Below are 20,880 nucleotides of genomic sequence, written 5' to 3'. Positions count from 1 at the left end.
CCTGCGTGCTTAAGGGAGGTCACTGCTGTGTCTGCCTTACCTTCTCGCTTCATGCCCATAGCCAGACACTTCTGATACCGGCAGTATTGGCACCGGTTCCGCTGGCGCTTGTCAATCAAGCAATCCTTATTGTCGCGGCAAGTGTAGGTGAGGTCCTTCCGCACCGTGCGCTTGAAGAAACCTTTGCAGCCCTCGCAGCTGTACACCCCGTAATGTTTACCTGCAGGGGATCGAGAGGGATGAAGAAACACAGAAATCATGCAGACCCACTGAGCAACAAACAGGTCACCTTCCCACCCACCCCCAGCCCTCTTACTACTTCTCCTCTGGGTTTTTTAATTACCTGAGGCCTTGTCTAGCTTAGGATTTGAAGGGGGGGGGTGGTCAGGCTTTATCTTAGTGTGTGCTAATATACAATTGCTTTGTCTCCTAGGGTTTTACACTGTTTAATGTGATCAAGCTAACTAGCTCAGCCTAGACATCCCTGTCTGGACAAGGGCCTGACCACTCTTTATTCATCCACAGAATAGGTACAACATCCAGGCAAGCTTCCCCCACGTTGCCCTGGCAACCTGCCTCAACCATCATGTTTACCATCATGTCCACTGGTCGTGGGTCAAACCCAACTGGAAGTACAGGCCTTGCCACAACCAGATGACAAGATGTCCCTGTCCAAATGGGCTGCAAATCATGTTTAACAACATGAGCCACAGTCATGTTCTAACACAACCTAATTTCCAAGTGAAGACAAGGGACCAGAGAGTAGTTGCTGTCTCCAAGACTCTTTCAGCCCTTGACCTCTCTGCTCACATTGTGGGCACAGGAGCCAATGGGCTAGTGTTATTTGTGACAAACGGCCCCTTTTCTCTTTGTCCATGGCATTTGGGGTCGCATAAGAAATGAACAATCCACACAGCTGCTCATTGCTGAGAAGATGTCCCCCGCACACAGTAATCTATTTGAGAACAAACGTCGCCTTCGGCAGCCCCTCCACAGATGGGACTGAGTTGGCATGGTTATTCTCCAACATGTTCACTGCGTGTACAACCTTGCGAGAGCTCCCCTCTTTCCTCAGTGGGTGGCTCTTGAGAGGTGTTATTCTGGGCACGTCCCCAGGGAAGACCCCATGCAGGGATCACTCGTGGGCCATAGAGCATCGCTTGGGAATGGAGTCAGAAGTTTTAGGGAAATTTTACTGATAGACATTATGTACTGAAGTTTGCTCTGAGTTACACATCCAGGCCACCTTCTCCTATATAGTCACGTGGGCATAAGAGAGAGCAAAATTTGCCTGGAGAGAAAGACAAGCAGGGAGCCCACTGTGATAAGAGTTAAAATGACATGAGAACAAAGGGAATTACCACATGTTAATTTACAGAGTGGGGATAATCAATCAGAAGTGTCTCTGGTACTCTCTGAGAAGGTCACCATGGGATAAAAGGATGCGGAAGAAGGAAGGATATGGGATAAAAAGGCTACGGTCGAAGGAGGAGCTATAGTGCTCCAGTGGTAGCCAATTTCCAATATATAATGATGCAACCAGCGGCTAAGCAGAGGTAGAGGCAAAACTTCACCTGTTCCCCACACCAAGTTGTTCTCTGAACGCAGACGAATCTGCAAGTTTCACCTGGCTTGCGATACCAGATCAGGCTCCCTGGGGTGGTCTGCAAGCCGAGTCTCCCTCTGAGTGAACCTGCTCTGAGCAGAGAGGGGGCAAGGACACCCTCAAACCAAAGCTGGCTTTGGTTTGTTTTCAGCTGTGGTTAAGGATATTCCGCACAGCCCTGCCACTCAATTAAATCCAACCCCCTCCAGCATAGCCGCAAAAGGGGTGAAGGTAGGGCTGATAAATGGGATCATTCCCCTACCCCGCATTTTCCCAAGGTTCCGTTTTTGCTGCTCCAGCCCTGGCTGGTTGGCCATCAATCTCCAGGTGCAGGGGAAGGAAACGCTCGGAGGTTAAGGTTTAGGATGGCCCTGAGCACTTGGCATGGAAGAGCAAAAGGTTCCCCCCGGTGGCTGCACTTCTCTTATCTCTTCCTCTGGCACCTTCAGAAGCTGGGGGATGTCTTTAAAGTGATTGCACCCAGTAGCTGGGTCACAAGACCATTCATAGAATAGAATATCAGGGTTGGAAGGGATCTCAAGAAGTCATCTAGTCCAACTCCCTGCTCAAAGCAGGACTAATCCCCAGACAAATTTTTACCCCAGTTCCCTAAATGGCCCCCTCAAGGATTGCCTGGGCCCAGGAAGCTAAGGCATGTGGATGCTCCTGCTGGACAAATAAAGACCAGGAAAGGGGATTCTCCTTCCATCAAGGTCCACCTCCCCGATCCCCTCCCCCACTTGCCATCTGGGGGGTTTTACCTGAAGATCTGTCCCCACAGATGGCGCATATGTGCTTGGTGAAGGAGGCCATGGTTCCTGAGGGGTGCGCTGGCACTTTAAGAACTCCATTGAGTCCCAAGGGCGGTTTAATGTCTTCTGTGCTGCTGATGGGGTTCATCGGAGAATTGAGCTGTGCGGAGGGAAACACAGGGGACGTGGTTATCATCGAGCACAGGATAAAGGCAAGCTAGGGGGGTGCTGTACATAAACGTGGCATCCTCCCACTTGGGTCTGGCCCCTCACCCCGAACTCAGGTGTCTCCAAATGCCACTCGGGGTGCCCTCAGTTAATCTGCAGAGAATGGGCAAAGTCAGGCTCTCCAGAGTGGGATCCGCTTTCATTCCTGGAAGTGGAGGGAGGGTTATGAATCTGATCCTTGCGAGCGAAGGGACCCACTAGCAGCAGTAGCACATGATGCATCAGTGGAGAGGTGGGGCGCCCGCTCCAATCCCCGTGGCCGGGGGCGGGCTCTGCTGCCTAGTGGCCGGTGGGCTGGGTGTGCAGCCAGGGCGAGCCATGGTAGGGACGCTGGCGCTGCCCGAGGGGCCCGAGCCGCTGGACGGGAAGTGGCGTGGCAAGCAGGTGCTGGACAGCCCCAACTCCAGCCATGGCTGCTGGCCCCAAGCTCACTGTGCCCCCCGGGCAGCCTGAGCCGGACGCCACAGGCCAGGCGCCGCCGGCGCTATCCATTAGACCACGTGGCTGCCCTATACTAGAGCCCTACCGACAGCCATAGGAAGCGGAGAACACCTGGCTGCTGTGGATGATTCCATCTACGCTGAAAACGAGGGTGGGAGACAGCCATCCAGAAACCCGAAAAAAGAGCCCAGGGTGTGGGCTGGTCCCTTCGGGCATCGCCTCCTGGCCGGCCAGGATCCCGGCTGTAGCCTCAAGACCCCACCGCTCGCAATGCAGTCAGCAGCAGCCGCCACGCCACCCCTGCAGGCAGGGCCCAGCAGCCCCCGAGCTGTGGAGTCAGCAGGTGAGGGGCCCTGCAGGGCTGAGCCCGTGGGGGGGGGGAGCCACCCCCCAGAGGCTGAGACCTATGGGTAGAGCCCTGCGTGGTTGTATCCGCATCCGCTCCACTATCTGCAGGGCTCTACTCATAGGGGCCACAACCTGTGCAAAGTTCTTGCAATTGCACACTCAACCAATGTGATGATCTGGGCACCATTCACAGCCAGGGAAGGAGCCAGATGGGGCCTCACTAACCAGAGCTGACTCTATTATCCCACCCTGACAACTGTGCCAAACCGAACGGTTGCACCAAATCGGGTGTGACATTGAAAATGTCCTTAGTAGGCACGACGCTAGCTTGAAATACCCAGTATCTTATGAGCCAAGACAAGGATTCGAACACAGATCTCCAGAGATCACTAATCCACTGCCCTGGAAAAAGAGCGAGCAGCAAACATCCAAGCCCACCGCAATCAGCTACGAGAGCAACTCACCGCTGCAGCAGGATAAAATCATGCCTCTTGAATATGCAGATCACTGGCTTCATGTTACAACAAGGGGAAGGGGCCAGGGGTCCAACTAATCCTTCCATAATGCCAGGGAAGCAGTAAGAGCTGACACCACTGTGTAATAAGCTAGTCCCATAAACCACTGTTGCCGGTTGATTTAATGGGCAGGCAAATTCCTTTCCTGCTGCCAAATTTCCGCCCACCTCCGCAGGAGAGCCCTTATCTAAATGTGTTAGGAAGATTCCCCCTAATGCCGCCTCAGGACGCAGAACAGAGAAAATGATTTGCAGTGATTATATGTGGGAGCACCCCGGCTGAGATTGCCTGCATGGATGATGAAGACCAGGACACCAGTCTGGCTGCTTTAGACCCTGGAATTTATAGACCATCTTCTAGTGTTATCTCTCGAAGGGAAAGATACTTAAGGAATGGCTACAGGTCACAGATGCTGGAGGGCTGGAATTAAGGATCTGGAGTTGTGTAGGGCCCCTCGCCTCAATTTTTTCTTATGTTCCCTCCGCAAATCCCCTTGACTTCTCTCTTCCTTGTCCCCTTTCTTCTACTTACTCCATCCCCAGCAGGGTCAGTCAGAAAGGGTTAGAGAGGTTTAAGTAGCTCCCCAGATGTATAGCATCAAACATGTCAACCATTAGCATCATAGTAGGTATCCCTTGCGAAGTGTTAGTTACATGGGAAGTACTATGAAGTCTCAAAAAGAACAGGAGTACTTGTGGCACCTTAGAGACTAACAAATTTATTAGAGCATAAGCTTTCGTGGACTACAGCCCACTTCTTCGGATGCATATGATATGTGGGCTGTAGTCCGAAGAAGTGTGCTGTAGTCCACGAAAGCTTATGCTCTAATAAATTTGTTAGTCTCTAAGGTGCCACAAGTACTCCTGTTCTTTTTGCGGATACAGACTAACACGGCTGCTACTCTGAACCCTATGAAGTCTCAGTACGGGGCAGAGGTGGGAACAGGACTCAGAGATGTAAAGTATGATATTTAATCCAGCAGACCATGTGACTGGTAATTTGGAATTATTTTGCAGTAGACAGAATGAGATGAAAGCACCGTCACTCCTATCCTCCTCCATTCTATCCATCTATCTATCTATCTATCATAGGTACTTATATGGGCCTCACCACCACAGTAATTCACAATCTTTAATGTACTTCTCCTCGCATCAGCCCTGCGAGGCGGAGCAGTGCCATTATCCCCATTGTCCAAATGTGGAACTGAGGCACAGAGAGATGCAGGGTCTGTCTACACAGCAGCAGGGAGATATAATTCCCAGCTCAGGTAGATGTATACATGTTAGCTTTGATTGAGCTAGTGCCTAAAAAGAGCCGTGTGGCCGCAGGCTAGCTGCCAAGGAGGTGCCCGGGATTCTGGACTGGACTGTGCTTGGACTGTTAGCCCAAGGCACTGAGGCCCACTGATCTTTTTAGCACAGTAGCTTGATCAAAGCTAGAATGTATACATTTTTCCAAGCTGGGAATTATACCTGCCAGTTGCAGTGTGTAGACAGCACAGAAAAACCCACAAGTGGCCTGTGCCAGCCAACTCAGGCTCACAGGGCTGTTTCACTGCTGTGTAGATTTCCTGCTTGGGCTGAAGCCCAAGCTCTGGGACCCTCCCACCTTGCAGGGTCCTAGAGCCCAGATGTCTACACTTCTGTGAAGTCAAACAGCCTGAGTGAAACAGCCTGAGCCCTGCTAGCCCAAGTTGGCTGGCACGGGTGAACCGCGGGTGTCTAGTTGCTCTATGGACATACCCTAAATCAGTGGTTCTCAGCCTGTGGTCTGCGGATGCCCACTATGGCTAAGATTTCTAAAAGGGGCCGCACTTCCATTTGAAATTTTGTAGGGGTCCACAAGTGAGAAAAAGTTGAGAACCACTGCCCTAAGTGACTTGCCCAAGGCCACACAAGAAGTCTACAACAGCACAGGGAACTGATCCCCAGTCTTCTAGTTCCAGTCTAGCACCCTAACCACTGGTCCATCCTTGCTGTTATGAGCACTAGGGACCTCATGCACCAAAGTCGTCTTCTGTTCTTAACAATCATCTGGGTGGCAAAAACATTTTGTGCAAAATTCCATCATGAAGGAAACAAAGCTCTCCAGGCTGTGTGTGTGTCACAAACACCTGTGGCCATTAGGCAAGGTGTTAGGCAACTTACATCTGAAAAACCAACCCCTGCCGCACCACCACAGAATCCCTTTCGCTGCAGATATTTTGCCTGGCCTCTCATTCATTCATTCTTGCTATGAACTGCTCTGCTCTTGAGTCCCTGGCACATGAGGATCAAAAAAGCAACCAGCATGGCGTGCGGTGGGGAGGGGGGAATGTAAATATGTCATCGTCTCAGAAGGGACCGAAGTGACGAGAGAGTACGTGGTGGGAGAGGAAGGGAGGATTCCCGCTCTTATCAGGCTTACCAAATGCCTGGCGTGATGCACAGCCCGTGGCTTTTCCATCCACTGTGCTGGGAAAGCACCACACAGCCCTCCACCCCCAAGACACAGATGACCGTTCAGATTCTGTTCAGGCACTATGAACCTGATCCGAAGGCCATTCCAGTCAATGGGAGTCTCTCCGTCAGCTTCAATGGGCTTTGGATCAAGACATGTGGTCTTACAGTCAAATTCTGCTCTCACTTTCTCGAGTGTCAACCCAAGGAAAAGCTGCTAAAGTCAATAGAATTACTTCAGACTCACCCCAGAATCCCTGAGTGTAGAATCTGGCCCTTAGTATGTTATCTAATACACAAGGACTTCTCCCAGCCTTGCAATAGATGCAAGAATGGAGAACACTGGGGTTCTCATGATATTTCTGCCCTCTCTGCATTTCTTCCATTAAAGCAAAACCATCCACTCCCTCTCTAGAGACATGCACTGGCTTAAAAAGGTAAGTCGGATGGTTTCATTCACACTGGAGTACTGGTGTTCACACCTGGTGTCCACACTTCAAGAAAGCTATTGATAAATTGGAGGGGGTTCAGAGACAAGCCATGAGAATGATGAAAGGACTGGAAAGCAGGCCTGCTAGTGATAGGTTGAAGGACCTCAATCTATTTTGCTTACCAAATAGAAAGCTAACGGGTGACTTGAGGAGTCTAGAAGTACCTACGTGAGGAAAAGAAGTTTAGTAATAGAGGTTCTTCAGTTTAGTAGACAAATGTCTAATGAGACCCAATGGCTGGAAATTGAAGCTAGACAAATTAAGAATAGAAATAAGATGTACATTTTTAACAGTGAGGATAATTAACCATTGGAAGAGCTTACCAAGGGTTATGATGGATTCTCTGTCCCTAGAAATACTTAAATCAAGAGGGGATGTTTTGTTTTTCTTAAAAGATATGATGTAGCTCAACCACTGCTATTGGATTTCAAGCAGGAATTAATCCAGGGAGGTCCTATGGTCTGTGTTATGCAGGAGGTCTGACTAGATGATAATGGTCCCTTCTGGCCTTTAACGCTGCACATCTGTGATCCGAGGGAGCGTGTCTGTCAGATGATTAATAACCACCGAAAGGAGCAAGGTAAATCCACCCGCAAGAGAGAGTTTTAATTCTCCTCCCTACCTCACCCAAAAGCCCTGCCCGGTTTGCTGAGGAAATGACAGGTCCTTAGGGCCTCTGGGCCCCGTCCTCTGAGGTATGGACATAAGAATATATGAACATCTGTATGGAGGATCCACAGGTTCGTCTGAGATATACGAGAATCTTAAATGGCATTCAGTTACCATGGTGATGAGTACGGGCTAAACCCCCTAAACGGATAATAGACAGATGGAAAGACATCAGAGGGATGGACACACAGACAGATTTCCATGGGATTAACTGGGATGGACACACGAAACTCAGACACTGACATTTTTTATCAAGTAAAACCCCTGTATGTCTAGGACTTTAGAGCTACCACTTTGCCACACAGACGTCACAGCCTCAGCAGGGGTAGAAGTCAGGGCCTACTGCTCCGAAGCCACAGATCCTTGCCACGGAGGCTAAAGGGGAGTTTCCATTCGCTGGCAGAAGCATAGGGCCTATCACATACAGCCGAGTTGTTCTGATTACCTCCAGTGGAGGGCAATGGTGCTCATTCACATGTTGTCCATTCTCTACAATATTCAGTCCCCTTCTCACGAATGACCCTGCACTTTTGGTTCCTCAAATGCCCATGGCAAAATCTGCATTTCCCTTCTTGCCCGCCTCCGACACTCCTCCCGAATCAGCTGACGTGGTCTCCTCTCTTGATCGATCATCCCCTCTTCCCCATCCTGTCTCCGTTAAGACTTCTGCTGAACCACTCCATGTTCCCTTTCAGCTGACTGGCACGTTTCCTGTACAAATCTAGGAACACGAGGATGCTTGAAAATCTCTTCTCTGTTCTGTTCAAACTGTCCTGTTGGCAGCTGTCCTTGAGAGACGGGGGAGGGGGGAAATTTGAAACACAGAAATGCTACTGAGTGCAAGATTCATTTTCTGGGAGTCTCGGCTTTAGCGTGCCCAGAATATTTGTGATCTCCCCTTTCTTACTAGTACCCTAAGCCCCAAAATACACAGTACTGAATTTTTATTCCAAAATGGGGGAGAGGAAAGGAGGAGTAAAGCAGACTTGGATCTCAAGACTAAAAAATGTGTTTCCCTGAATCCTTCTGTTAAATGGTTGCCAAGGGGTTTGAGCTGATTTTACTTGAGGACATGGTGGGTTCTCCATCGCTTGACACTTTTAAATTAAGACTGGATGCCTTTCTGGCTCTAGCTCAGCCAGAAGTTATGGACTTGATGAAGGAGCCACCTGGTGAAATTCCATGGCCTGGTTTATTTGGAAGATGAGATTAGATGATCATAATGGTCCCTTCCAGCCTTAAAACCTATGAACTAGATAAGGATCCACACTTTGAATCTTCGTAAGATTTAGGAGCAATCAGACCCAACAGTTTGCTTCAGCGCCTTATAGGAAAATAGGTCTGATTGCAAAATGCAGCTGACGATTATTAAGCATCTTTCGACAGCACCCATCACCACAACATCTGGGTACAGATAAGGTCAAAGAACATCAGCTGCCTGTTTTCTTCACTCTCCCAGTTAGTTGCCTTTCTCCAGTGCTCAAGTTGCTCCAATGCTTGTTGAGTGGCCTACAACAAACACAGTTGTTGGGGTTTTTTTGGTTTTTTTTGGGGGGGGGAAGGGGCTGACCCAACTCCAGATTTAACAAGTGCATCTTGTAGAGCTCCCTAAAGGGAATGGGGGAATGCTGGTCTCCTGTAGAAGTAATTCCCCAGCTCTGATCAGTGCAGATTCAAACCTGTGTCCCTCAGTCAAAATGTTCTGGTGTGTTATGGAGAGCGGACAGACAAGTTCTCACTGAGACAGTCAGTCCCAAGCCCATACCGGGCTTTGAAGATGAGGAGTGGACCAGAATTTGAGTGGCAACCGACATACCAAAGGAGCTCTGGTGTATAGCATTCACATTCATCCTGTCTAAGAGACACCACTTCCTGCTGCAGCTTCTGGCGTGACCTTTAGAATCAGGCCCAGATGGGAGCACACTGCAGTGGTCCAGGCTGCAGGGTCCAAAGCAAGAATTGCTGTTGCTAGGTCTGCCCTGGAGAAGAATGGTGCAGTCGAAGGTGATCAAAGATGTTTCTGGCTCTATGGACCTCCAGGAGCAGTGAAGAAAATCCAGACAGCAGGCCCCACTTGGACTGATGGGCAGCAGGCACCTTCGACAAGCAGGGGAGAAGTCGCCAGTTGATTCCAGTGTTCCCCTACTTTGAGCTAATCACTCACTCCATGGAGAAACCAAAGGTCCTTCTGACTTCAATGGGTGAGAGAGACTAGCACTATCAGACCGAGCATTTCTGGGGGGCTGGCACAGTGTGACTGCAGAGGGCAAGGGGACTTAATATATGCAGGGAAGGGAAGGCTGATATCAAGGGCAGATCTAGTGGAAAGCACCATTGTCCCCCTTGGCACATGGCTGGGGTCAGCAGTCCCTGGTTCTTCGCTTGCCTGTCCCCTAGGGGCTGGGACCCAAAACTGATACAGGGAGTGTTCCCCCGTGAATCAGCAGGAGCCCCAATTAGCTACTGAGTCAGCACATGGGAATGGGAACCACCTCCGTTTCCTCTTTCAGCGGCTGCCCGAAACCACAGGCGGGCTACACGTGCACCTCTTGGTTCCCACACTCTGCCCCGGCGCCTACTGCTCCTTCCTCTTGGGTTTAAGGCTGCCGAGCAAAAACCTGAAGCTGGGGGAGTGAGAAAACCAGCCAGTCTGGCCCAAAGCTTCACCCTCATCACCATATGGAACCTAGTTCTGCTTTTGGTGAGCACAAACTCAGCTCAGTGAGCACCATGGAGGGCCACAGAGCCGATGACAAGGAAGTGCTTTGAGTTAGCTCACAGTGGAAGTGGGCAGCAGTGCCTAGCAATTGGAACAAGTTACTGCACCTCAGGACTCCTGGGTTCCCTTCCTCTCTCTACTGTTGACCTTGTTTTAAGCTCTGGGGATCCGGGTCCTCTCTATTGGGGCCTGGTAGCAGCCAGGTCTAAAAACCGCCACAGAGTCCACAGGTGTCCTTGAAAAGAATCAATCGTGTCTGAAGGAATGAGGCAGCTTTGAGAGAGTCGCCGCAGCCTGACTCTGTGTCTGAGCTCTCCTGGTTCCCCCCAGGCATCCACAGAGCTGCTACAAGAATGCCTGGGTGGGGGGCGGGCGGGGGTTTCTGCCGCAGTCCTACAGGCTGCTGCTGCTTCTCCAGCTTTGCATCTGGGTCCTGTGAAGGGCACTGAAGTGAGAAGAAGACGGGATTATGAAATATACTCAAATGTAATTTTCTTTCTTTCTTTCTTTCTTTCTTTCTTTCTCGTATATGTTCTTCAGAGATTCCTGGGGTTGTCAATAAAAAAAATGACAATCCCATACATTTTTTAAAAAGAGCTAAGTCCTGATCTGTTTATCAGGACTCCTGGGTTCAATTCCTGGCACTGCCAGGGACTCACTATCGGACCGGATTTTCAAGAGAATTCAACACATTGGATGTCACCATGGAAACGGCTGGATGCTGAGCCCTTTTGACATCATATGCACACACGTGTGCGTGCAAGAGAGAGCCCTTTCACTAATCTTGCCCCTTGCCCTCCGCAGTCACACTTCTGAAATCTTGCTCTGCGTGGCCTGCGGCAGACTTCTTGGCCTCTCGGTGCTCTGTTTGCCCGCTGCTAAAATAGAGGTGATGGTACCTACCTCAGCGGAGGATGCTCTCCGAGGCTGGAATGTCTGCAAAGCAGTTTGGGATCCCTGGATGACAGACTCCAGTCAGCATGAGGCATCGCATTGCTACCCACTAGAATACTGGAGTGATACACAGGGCATTTGGGGCTCCAGCAGGATTGACTTGCTCACTCCCTTTTATTTCTGGATCTTTCACGAGAGGGACAATAGGGAATGTTGCAGGCCAGATCAGTAGAGCTTTGCAGGGACCCCCAGACCTGGAATAGCCGGCTGAAACTGAAGTGCTGATTAGAAGTGAGGTGCATCAACAGGACAGGAATAGCAGAGGGAGCTAAAGGGGAGAGAGAGGGGGACTGGCAAAGCTGTGCTGCATGGGAAACTAGCATGACCCCTGCCTGCACTATGCCTAGCTCTTAAGCCAAGTGCTATCAGCTCCTCAAGTTCCCCAAAGAAATCAGAGAGGCCTCTGGATGCAGCTGGAAGCTACAGCCCTGTTTGCCCTAAATGCCATTTCCCTTCCTCCTGAAACATTCTGTCCTGGCCCAGTCCAGCACTACAGAAAGTCTGGGGAAGACCCTTGCTGGCCCAACCCCTGGCCTTTCTTTAGCCCCATCCACAAAGCTTATGGGCACCAACATATGTTCATCAGGGACAGAATGTTCCATGGGAGAGAGAACAAAACAAACTTTGCAAAGGAGAGCGAGCGGGGCTGGGAGGCATGTGGCTTCGCAGCTCTTCGCCCGGCACACCTCATCCTCCTGGTGTCCTTCTGCTCTGCTAGGTTTCCAGCTCTAACGAGGCATAGTCTGATGGCAAGTGGCATCTGCCATCTGATTCAAACCACCTTCCATCAGTGCCATCTCCACTCTGCAACGCGGGGGACATGCTTCATTAACCCCGGCGCTTTGCGGACTGGTATGACAACAAAGGGAAATCGTGTTCCTCTCCTGCCTGCCTGCCCTCCTCCGTGCTGTGATGATGCGGACTGCCTCCCTCCCAATTCACTGCAGGCTCAGGTAGGGCCTTCTGCCCCTAACAATGACGGGGATCTAATGCTCACAGACAGGGGACAGATGGCAAAAGCCATTAGACTGAAAATATCTTAACTGTCTTCTCCAGGAAAACCATTTAAGACAGGCCATGAGCAAATGACAGGCACGCTTGGTACACCGTCAGGGTCTAGAGCCACTGTAAATGCTTGGGCTCTGCTAAGCGCCATCTGATGCGCTCTCAGTTCCCCTTTTCTGTTCTGTGGCTTCTCGTTTCAGTTCCTCTGTCTCGTGCATCTCTGCTTCCTAAAATAACCGCGGCGTGTCATTGAAACTCTGGCGACGTCGCCCCTTCCCATCCCAACCTCTCACTCTCTCCCGCTCGCTGCTCACACACTCGCATTGTTACGTGTCTCCCACTTCCCTGGCTTCGTGCCACAGAGAGTTGTGAAGTGTTGTTTCAGTTCTCCCTTCCCGGCCTTAAGGTGGAAGGCAGCCTGTCTACCCAATGTTGACACCATGCTAGGGATAGGCATATGTATGGATTCACCTAGTGGACAGAGCACCGGACTGGGAGCCAGGAGACGTGGGTTCTGGGGTTGGCAGAGTGGAGGAGGACTCGGAGCAGGGGCAGGGGATGTGGCATGTGCTCTGGCAATTCTGCAACCCTGCGAAGCCCCATAGGGTCCATAAATCAGAGCAGCCGTTTTGGCTGCCCGTTTTGACAGCCCCTGAACAGACACATGCTGTTCTCCTTCTGTCCACGGACCCGCACCTGGGCAGGGATGAATTTCTCACCATGTAGCTTATAGCTATTTACACCAGTGGCACCGATCCACCCGGCACCAAACACATGGATATGGACGAGGTTTCCATCCCCTGTGGCACCGCCTCTCACATTGGGACGATCAGTGCTGACAGAACTCCAGCAGACTCGGGCTGATTTAGGACAGGCTCCAAAGAGGGACTCTTGTCTATCCCCACACCCCTACGCTGTCCTCTGGGGCACAAAGATGGAATCCTGAAGGTGATGAATGGGCTGGAGGGCAGAGGGGCCCAGTCTTTGTAGCTCCATCTCAGGCCTGCACAAAAGGCCGCTCCCCCCATCCCCAGCAAAGAAAGTGGTTATCCCTAGAAAATAAATCAGGCTGATATAAAAATAAAGGTGCCAGCAGGTGTTTGACTCCCAGAGAGGCTGTGAAATAAATAAACCAGCAGCGAGCGGCAGGTGGTAGCCAACTCCTTAATCTGCCCTTTTGCTCAACGTAATAGGCAGTCAGCCAGCAACAGGTGGCAGGGCCGAGGGGCGGCTCTCCCAGCTCTTGCTATTTTTAAAAAGGGGCTTATCTCTTTATAGCTGGAGATTTTTACATAATCTTCAGTCAGCAAACCCCAGCACTTCCCTCCACCAGTGAAGAGAAGGGGAACACATTCAGCCTGGGAGACAAGAGGGAGCAGTGTACAGGGGCTAAACAGAAAAGTCTCCTGTGGGGGCCCTGGGCCACCAGAATGGCCCTATACCCAGCATGGGGGCGTATGATAGTTCTGGCTCTTCTCGGCTACAGGATGGGACTGCCCCAGCACGAGCACAGGTGGTAAAACAGCCTCGAGGCTGCTCCAGTGTATGCCATGAGCAGGGCAGGTCACCAGTTGGCCCTGTCTCCCATTCTGTACCTGGCCCATCCCGGGATGGAAACCCTTGAATCCAGTTGTCCCATTCTGCTCTCAGCGACACCCGTGTCTAGCAGGGACGGCGCCACTGACATCAATCAACTAGCTTTGCAAAGGGTACCAAATGTGCTTGCACCAGCCCTGCACCTAGGAGAGGCACCGGCTGTGCCTTGTCATTCGGCTTTTCAGGTGGATTTTTGCTGTTGACCAGGACTGTTTTTTTAGATGGCCGAGTGACTCTGTCCCCATCGCAGCCCAGCCAAACAGCCTGACAATGTCCCTTTCAGGTGACATCTTTCACTAATAATGGAGGCTGACTCTCTTCTCACATACACAGGTGCAACCCGGGAGTATGCCCCTGGGATCCACAGTGGTACGCCACGCTGAGGCTAGTGTAAGCGAGAGGAGAATCAAGCACAAGGTTTGTAAAGCCAAGCTCCCATCCCTGATTGTACTGAGCTACCACCCCACAGAATTCCATGAGTCCGGGTGCACCATGCAGGGAACCTTGCTCATGTTTGGAGGTGTCTGGATCTGGAGGGATCCCATCTGTGTAGTTCAGAACGGGATCTGGAATCAGAAGGCCTCACCGGCTGTTCCGGTCCGGGGCCCTGATTTGGGCTCATCGCTACTTTTTCATAATCCATGTGGATAAGATGCTTTTCATTTCCCATGGTTTGTAAATAAAACCCTTCTCCTCCTCCCCACAGCCCACAGCTCTCTCCTCCCCGCTCACCTGTGGGCTGCCGGTTCCGAATCCAAGGCTGGGGGTTGAAGGGACGGACATTGAGTGAGGCCCCATGGGGGAGCTGATGACGGAGAAAGGCGGGCCCATGCCATTGATGGGGGAGCTCAAAGTGCTGATGGGCGAATGGAGCTGACCCGGAGAGCCCAGCGAGGAACCAATGCCTGGCCCCATGGATGGATGGAGGGAAGGTGCGGCCATAGGCCCCCGGCCAGTCGGAGAGTTCAGGGACGTGGAATTGACTTGAGTAGAAAAATCTGTAAAACAAAAAGGAAATGTTGTGGTTTAAAACCCCGTCTGTGGCATTCTGAGGGGATCTCTCCTGAGCAATCATGCTGCATGCTTAACGAGCCGGCCCCCACCTGCGTTCTGCTAACGATGCCCATCCTCCAACTTTTCCTCAGACGCCTTTGTGCTATCTTCCAGGCCATCCCCATGAAAATCTGAACGGCCACTAGATCATTGTCCTTAAACCTGTCCTTAGAGCTCCCCTCCCACAGGTGATGGGCTCAAAACCTTTGACAACGGCAAGGCAGCTGGTGCGTGGAGGCCACTGCTTATAACACCCATTCCGATTGCCTCACTATTACCTTGTGCTGCCCTTGGCTGTTTGTTGTATCCACCTAGGGTGACCAATGAGAGGAAGCAAATATCGGGACACACGGCGGAGCTGGGGGGTTGGGGGGGAGCGCTGCCGGCGGAGTGAAATATCGGGACAAAGATCGGTCGGGACACAGGACAAACACCTAAATATCGGGACGGTCACGATTTTATCGGGATGTCTGGTCACCCTATATCCACCTGCTGTTTCCTAATTGTAAGTGTAACCCACACACCTCCTGGGTATGGTGCTCTGTCCCCTCTAGTGGCACTGAGACCACTTAGAGATTAATGAGTCTGCCACAGCCTTAGCTAAGAGCCAAGTGGCTTTTAGCTCATGCAGTAGAGGCTCATGCATTTAGCTCCAGAGATCCCAGGTTCAATCCCGTCCGCCGATGACCGGGGTCTGTTGGTGTTACACAAGCTCTTTGGGGCTGAGATCAACTTTCCATTGTGTGTGGGCAATAGCTCAATGGGCCCTCTAGGCACCACCCCAATAATGACACTATTAATCAAGGCAGGTTGTGTGTCCATGAATGAGGGATGTACTTTTGTGCCACTCTATATGTGGGCTATTTGTGGGGGGGTTGTGTTTGTGTCCATATGGGATGGTGGTATGGTTTGTGTTCATAAGTGGGAAAGTGTGGGTTTGTGTGGCACGAGCGTATGTGGAGGAGGGGTGCGTGTGTGTATGTGAGTGAGATGGGGGAGCTGTGTGTTTGCATGGTATGTTTGTGGGGCAGAAGTGTGTGTGATAGGAGAGCTGTGTGTTTGTGTTGTGCAAGTGTGTGTGTGTGTGTGTGTGTATGTACGTGTGTGTATGTGTGTGTGTGTGTGTGATAGGGGAGTTGTGTGTTTGTGGGGTGGAAGTGTGTGTGACAGGGGAGTTGTGTTTCCATGGTACGTGTTTGTGGGGTGGAGCGTTTGTTTGCTCACGTACCCCAGTGAGCACAGGATGCCCAGGGTCCTATGCATGGCTTGCATTTCCCTGGGTCGCTCCATGCTCTTTCAGGACTTTGAACTGGAATTCAACTTTGCTTGGGAGTTTTCTGTGAGCAGCGTCCCCACACCCCCAACTGCTCTGCAGTCCCGGGAGAGTGGAGGGATGTTTAAAAATAGACTCCAACTCTATGGAGAGGAGATGGAGCCATTCCTGGCACATTTCCTCCTCATCCTGTCACACTGCCTGAGAAACAACCCCAACCAAGGAGGAGAAGGGCTCTTAATGGTGCTTTCCAAAGGCTGTGGTGAGAAATCGCATGACAGGGTGTTTGGCTGCAGGGGAAGCAGCGAGGACCGTCCCCATTTAGAATGGCTTGAGGGTGAGGGAGGGGAGGCTTGAGAGTGAGGGAGGGGAGTTAAGAAGAAACCCCAAGCCCGAGTCCATGTGATTGATGTCTCTGGCCTAGACATGTCTGATTGCATCTACAATCGTCTCCCAGTGCTGGATTAAAGAATTTTGAGGTCCTCTGCACTATAGAAATTGGGGGGCCCCCATCTTCACTCAAATTTGGCCTCCCTCTCCTCTGTCCCCGGTTATATGACCCAAGCCAAACCTGAGTGGTGCTGTGACCATATGTGCCAGGCTGCCCGGTCACCCCCTGCCAGTGGTCGAGGGCCCCCCTGAGATGGGGGCCCTGTGTAAGTCCACTGAGTGCACATTGGTTAATCCAGGCCTGGCCCCACCTTTGTTGTCCCAGTTTTATCACTGCAGAATCTGAGGACCAGAGACAGGAAGGCTCAAATTTGCAAAAGTGGCCACTGATTTGGGGTGTCTCCATTTTTTGGAGCCCCCAAATTAGTGGACGCTTCTGGAAACACTGTCTTTTGTGATTTGCCCGAGAGCTGCACAGCTGGGCTGGAGGAGAACCCAGCAGCTGACTCCCGAGGCGAGTTCTTCTCTTCCACCCATGTCACAGCACTGTCACTCCACTGGCTTCAGAGGTACTGCTGATGTACGCCCATCTAAGAAAAGAGGCAGTCCCCCACTCAGACCACTAGACCATCTGCTGGGCCTGAATGTGAGCTCAATAACGCCAGTGAGCAGAGAGCAAACCCTCTGACCCGTAATAAACAGAATGCCATGTCAATATAGTGCCGGGGGATTTCTGAGTAATAGAATACAAGTTTTTGCAGACACAAAGAAATATACTTCGTGTTTCTACGGCAACTCTCATCTGAAAATCTTTCACCATTGCCCATTCATTCATTCATTCGGTCGGTCTTACGATATTCACTGCAGGCAGGGAAATATTATCTCTGTTTTCAGCAGGGGAAACAGAACTAGAGAGGTTTCAGAGGAGCAGCCGTGTTAAGTCTGTATCCGCAAAAAGAACAGGAGTACTTGTGGCACCTTAGAGACTAACAAATTTATTAGAGCATAAGCTTTCGTGGACTACAGCCCACTTCTTCGGATGCATGAACTAGAGAGGTGACTTTTTTCCCCAAAGTTTGCATGTCAAGTCAGCTGCAGGGTCAAGAACAGACACTCTGGAGTCCTGAGTCCCAAGCCTGTGCTCTAACCACTAGTCAAACTGGCCCCTGTAGGCCTGTTTGGGCAACCTGATAAATTCAGATGCTGACACTGCCACAAGAAGTCTCATTGGCTGCCTGGCTGACCAATTACCAGGGCCTGTTTCTAGGCCGGCTCTATGACGGTAGGACACGGAAGCTTGCGTAGGGAATCTCACTGCCTGAAGAGGCATCACAATGGGGCATCATGCAGCAAGGCCCTCTCAAGCCAAGCAACAAGCCAGACAAAGGGCTGTTGTGTCCTCTCGGCGCTGAGCGCTCCGATCCCATCTTGTAATCCCTTGTAGGCTGGTTCCCATTGTGTCTGGCAGGCAGCGAAGTTGTAGACATAACAGGATTACAAGTGTGAAGAAAGAGGCTCCCTCCCTGAGGAGATAATTCTTAAACCTCCCAGACAAGGGCAGAAACTGGCTCCCAGGGGACTCGAACACAAAAGTGGGAAGGGATTAGGCTCCAAAACCCTGCGCTGCAGCTGAAGTTTCAACATCTTCCGTGGAGGTTTCTTTTCCTGATGGTTGCTGTGACACCGTGGGACAGGTGGCTGTGGAAAGTCCAGCCTGGACTCCTCTCAACTGGGAGAAGGTGTAGGATGCAGCGTGTAGGATGCAGCACGTGGCACAAGTGATCTGACCCTGCGCACCCATGCCTGGCCTACAGCAGCACAGGTCCCAGATGCACACTAATGCTTGATTCCTGAATGCCCTGAGCTAGTGGAGAAAATAAGACCACGCCGAGTGTCTGATGCATGGAAGTTCCTGGCATAAAATCCCCTCCTTGTCATCACCCACGCTCCACCATCCGAACTTGGGATGAACTGGGTGAGTGTCAGGGTTTCTTTTCATTTGGATGCAGCTCATGGAGGGCCTCATGCCCCCCCACTTCCACCCGAGTTCCAGGTTTGCATTTAACACTGTAGGTTTTCCAAGGGTTTGGTGCAAAATCACCAACCGGCCCCAAGACTGGGAACCTTGGCAACCCCTCTGTGGAATCTGGGCGGAGTGACGTGTTTGCAGCAAAGCATGAACCCAGGCAAGTTTCTTATGCTGTCAGAATTTGTTACAGGCATTTAACATGGATCAAGGGAGGGCTGTCTTGCTCTGCCACTTGGTTCAGAAACAGCTCAGAGGAAAGATGGTCCTGTGTTATACAACACGGGCCTGGGACTCAGGTCTCCTGACTCTGCCACTGTATCATGCTCTCCACACAGGGGACAACTATCTTAAGCAAATCACTTAACTCCTCTGAACCCCAGGCCCTGTCGACCCTACAATGGCACAGTTACGGAGCTGGAGCTGTGTTGCTGTAGTGCTGTAGTGTAGATGCTTCCTATAGCGACAGATGGTTTTTTTCATTGCTGTAGGAACTCCACCTCCTCGAGCGATGGTCGCTAGCTTGGTGGAAGCATTCTTCCATCAGCCTAGCTGCGTCTATACCGGAGACTAGGTCAGCACAGCTATGGACTTCGGTGTGTGAATTTTTTTTCACAACCCCTGAGCGCTGTCAATGTGTAGACCGGGCCTCAGTTTTCCCATCTGTACAGCAGAGATAACAACACAAATTCACCTCGCCGGGGTTTGGCTAGACAGAGGCTCACACTGACTTAGAAATGGAAAAACACTACTGCTCTAGTCCGCTCTTCTAACTCCCGGCACGCTCCGGGATGGAAAGCAGGCTGCTCCATTTCCTCCTATGGGCTCAACCCACTTGACTCCCAGAGGCACTGGTCCAGTAATGTATGCCTCCAGAGCATTGCTAAGGGCATAGCGGGAAAGGAGCTAATAAACCAACCGGATGAGAGGCGCAATGAACGGCTTGAATACAAAAGGGAGCAGGGGCAGAACAACAGAAGCCCTCAGCAGTGGAGCAGAGATGCTTCCTGCCACGAGGCGCCCAGGTCCTCTGTTATGTGGTGGGTACTCGGGATGAGTCTGACTGGGGTGTTCTTCCCAGCCACCTCCACGCACCACCTCCCACTCTAGCCTACACATCTCACGAGACATTCCAGCCAAGACGGCCCCCTATAAGCGTCCCACAGCTTTCCCCATTTCCAGGCTTATGAGCCACTCTGACGGTTACACCAAAGAGCCAGCCAGAGGATTCCAGTCAGGGTGAGGCCCATCTCCCCCACCCTCTACTTCCCCCTCCGTACCCCTGCGAGCCCCAGTGTGAAATGAGTTGGTGGGCCTCAGCCCTGTTCCACAGTGGACGAGTCTCCACATGGCAAAAAACACTACCGCGGTGGCACTACTTATCACAGCCTGGCTAGCTCTCTGTCTGTCAATCCAACTTGGCTGGACACCGATCAATCTGTCCATCAGTCGGGCTAACCCGTGGTGATTGATGCTTTGGCAGAAGGTCCGGACTGAGCTCCTCTCTCAGCCTTAGAGATCATCCCTCCCACCAGGGCAGGGCTAAGGCACCTGGGTAGGCCAGCACAGAGGAAACTTACTCTGCCCTTGCCTGGGCTCTAGCTGGATGACAAAGCCCTGGCTGGGATGATTTAGCTGGGGATGGGTCCTGCTTTGAGCAGGGGGTTGGACTAGATGACCTCCTGAGGTCCCCTCCAACCCTGATAGTCTATGATTCTATAAACAGAGGAGCATCATGGGCAGGATGGCAAGAAACTGTGACCAAGCAGTGTGAGCACCCCCAGGCAGGCCCCAAAGGAGCCAGGAATGGACAAGACCCGCTTTGGTTGATACCCCCCAGAATGCTAGGTTGGAGAGATGAAGCTGAGGATCCCGGCTGTATCAGCTCCTAAGAGGTGCGCAGCGGACAAGAAAAGGCCGTTGAACTGAAAGGAGAGCGAAGGAAAGAAAGCTGGGTGAAGGGCAGGGAGGGTCTTTCCTTTTAAAACAAGGCCCTGAATATTTAAAGCAAATGCACGAAGTGGAGAAGGTCATGGGCAGGTTACTGGAGATCAGCCCACATCCAGCAAACTCTAACAGCAGAAAACAAAGAGCTTGCTGGCCCCAGCCCGCTGTCCAAGCGCCTTTCCCAAAACACACGGCTACCTTTCAGTAAAATTAGAACCAAAAGCAAAACATCCCCCTTCCCCGGCCACCGCACACACTCACTCTCCTGAACCGGCTTCTATTACTCATCCTGTTTACACATTGCTTTCCAAGCAGACACATTCCCAGGCATCCAGTGAGGAACTGGGCGTGTTTTCTGGGGCAGGTCTGGAGAAAATCATCTAGACACAAAGAAAATGAAGACAAATCTTTTGTGTGGACAAGAAACGT

The 20,880-nt window shown here is 51.4% G+C and overlaps 1 protein-coding gene across 2 annotated transcripts in view; it reads right to left on the bottom strand.

Annotated features, from left to right (window-relative positions):
• Nucleotides 1-20,880, bottom strand: part of RXRA (retinoid X receptor alpha) — a 228,275-nt gene that overhangs the window by 61,173 nt on the left and 146,222 nt on the right. For both annotated transcript variants that reach the window (XM_034793360.1, XM_034793362.1), the window contains exons 2-4: nt 14,495-14,760; nt 2,368-2,518; nt 41-220 (exon numbers count right to left, since the gene is read on the bottom strand). In XM_034793360.1, the coding sequence (XP_034649251.1) occupies nt 41-220; nt 2,368-2,518; nt 14,495-14,760 (597 nt within the window). The remainder of the gene's footprint in view (nt 1-40; nt 221-2,367; nt 2,519-14,494; nt 14,761-20,880) is intronic.

The sequence above is a fragment of the Trachemys scripta genome, chromosome 17, assembly GCF_013100865.1.
Source record: "Trachemys scripta elegans isolate TJP31775 chromosome 17, CAS_Tse_1.0, whole genome shotgun sequence".
Classification (NCBI taxonomy): domain Eukaryota; kingdom Metazoa; phylum Chordata; order Testudines; family Emydidae; genus Trachemys; species Trachemys scripta.
This window is presented reverse-complemented; position numbering and strand designations above follow the sequence as displayed.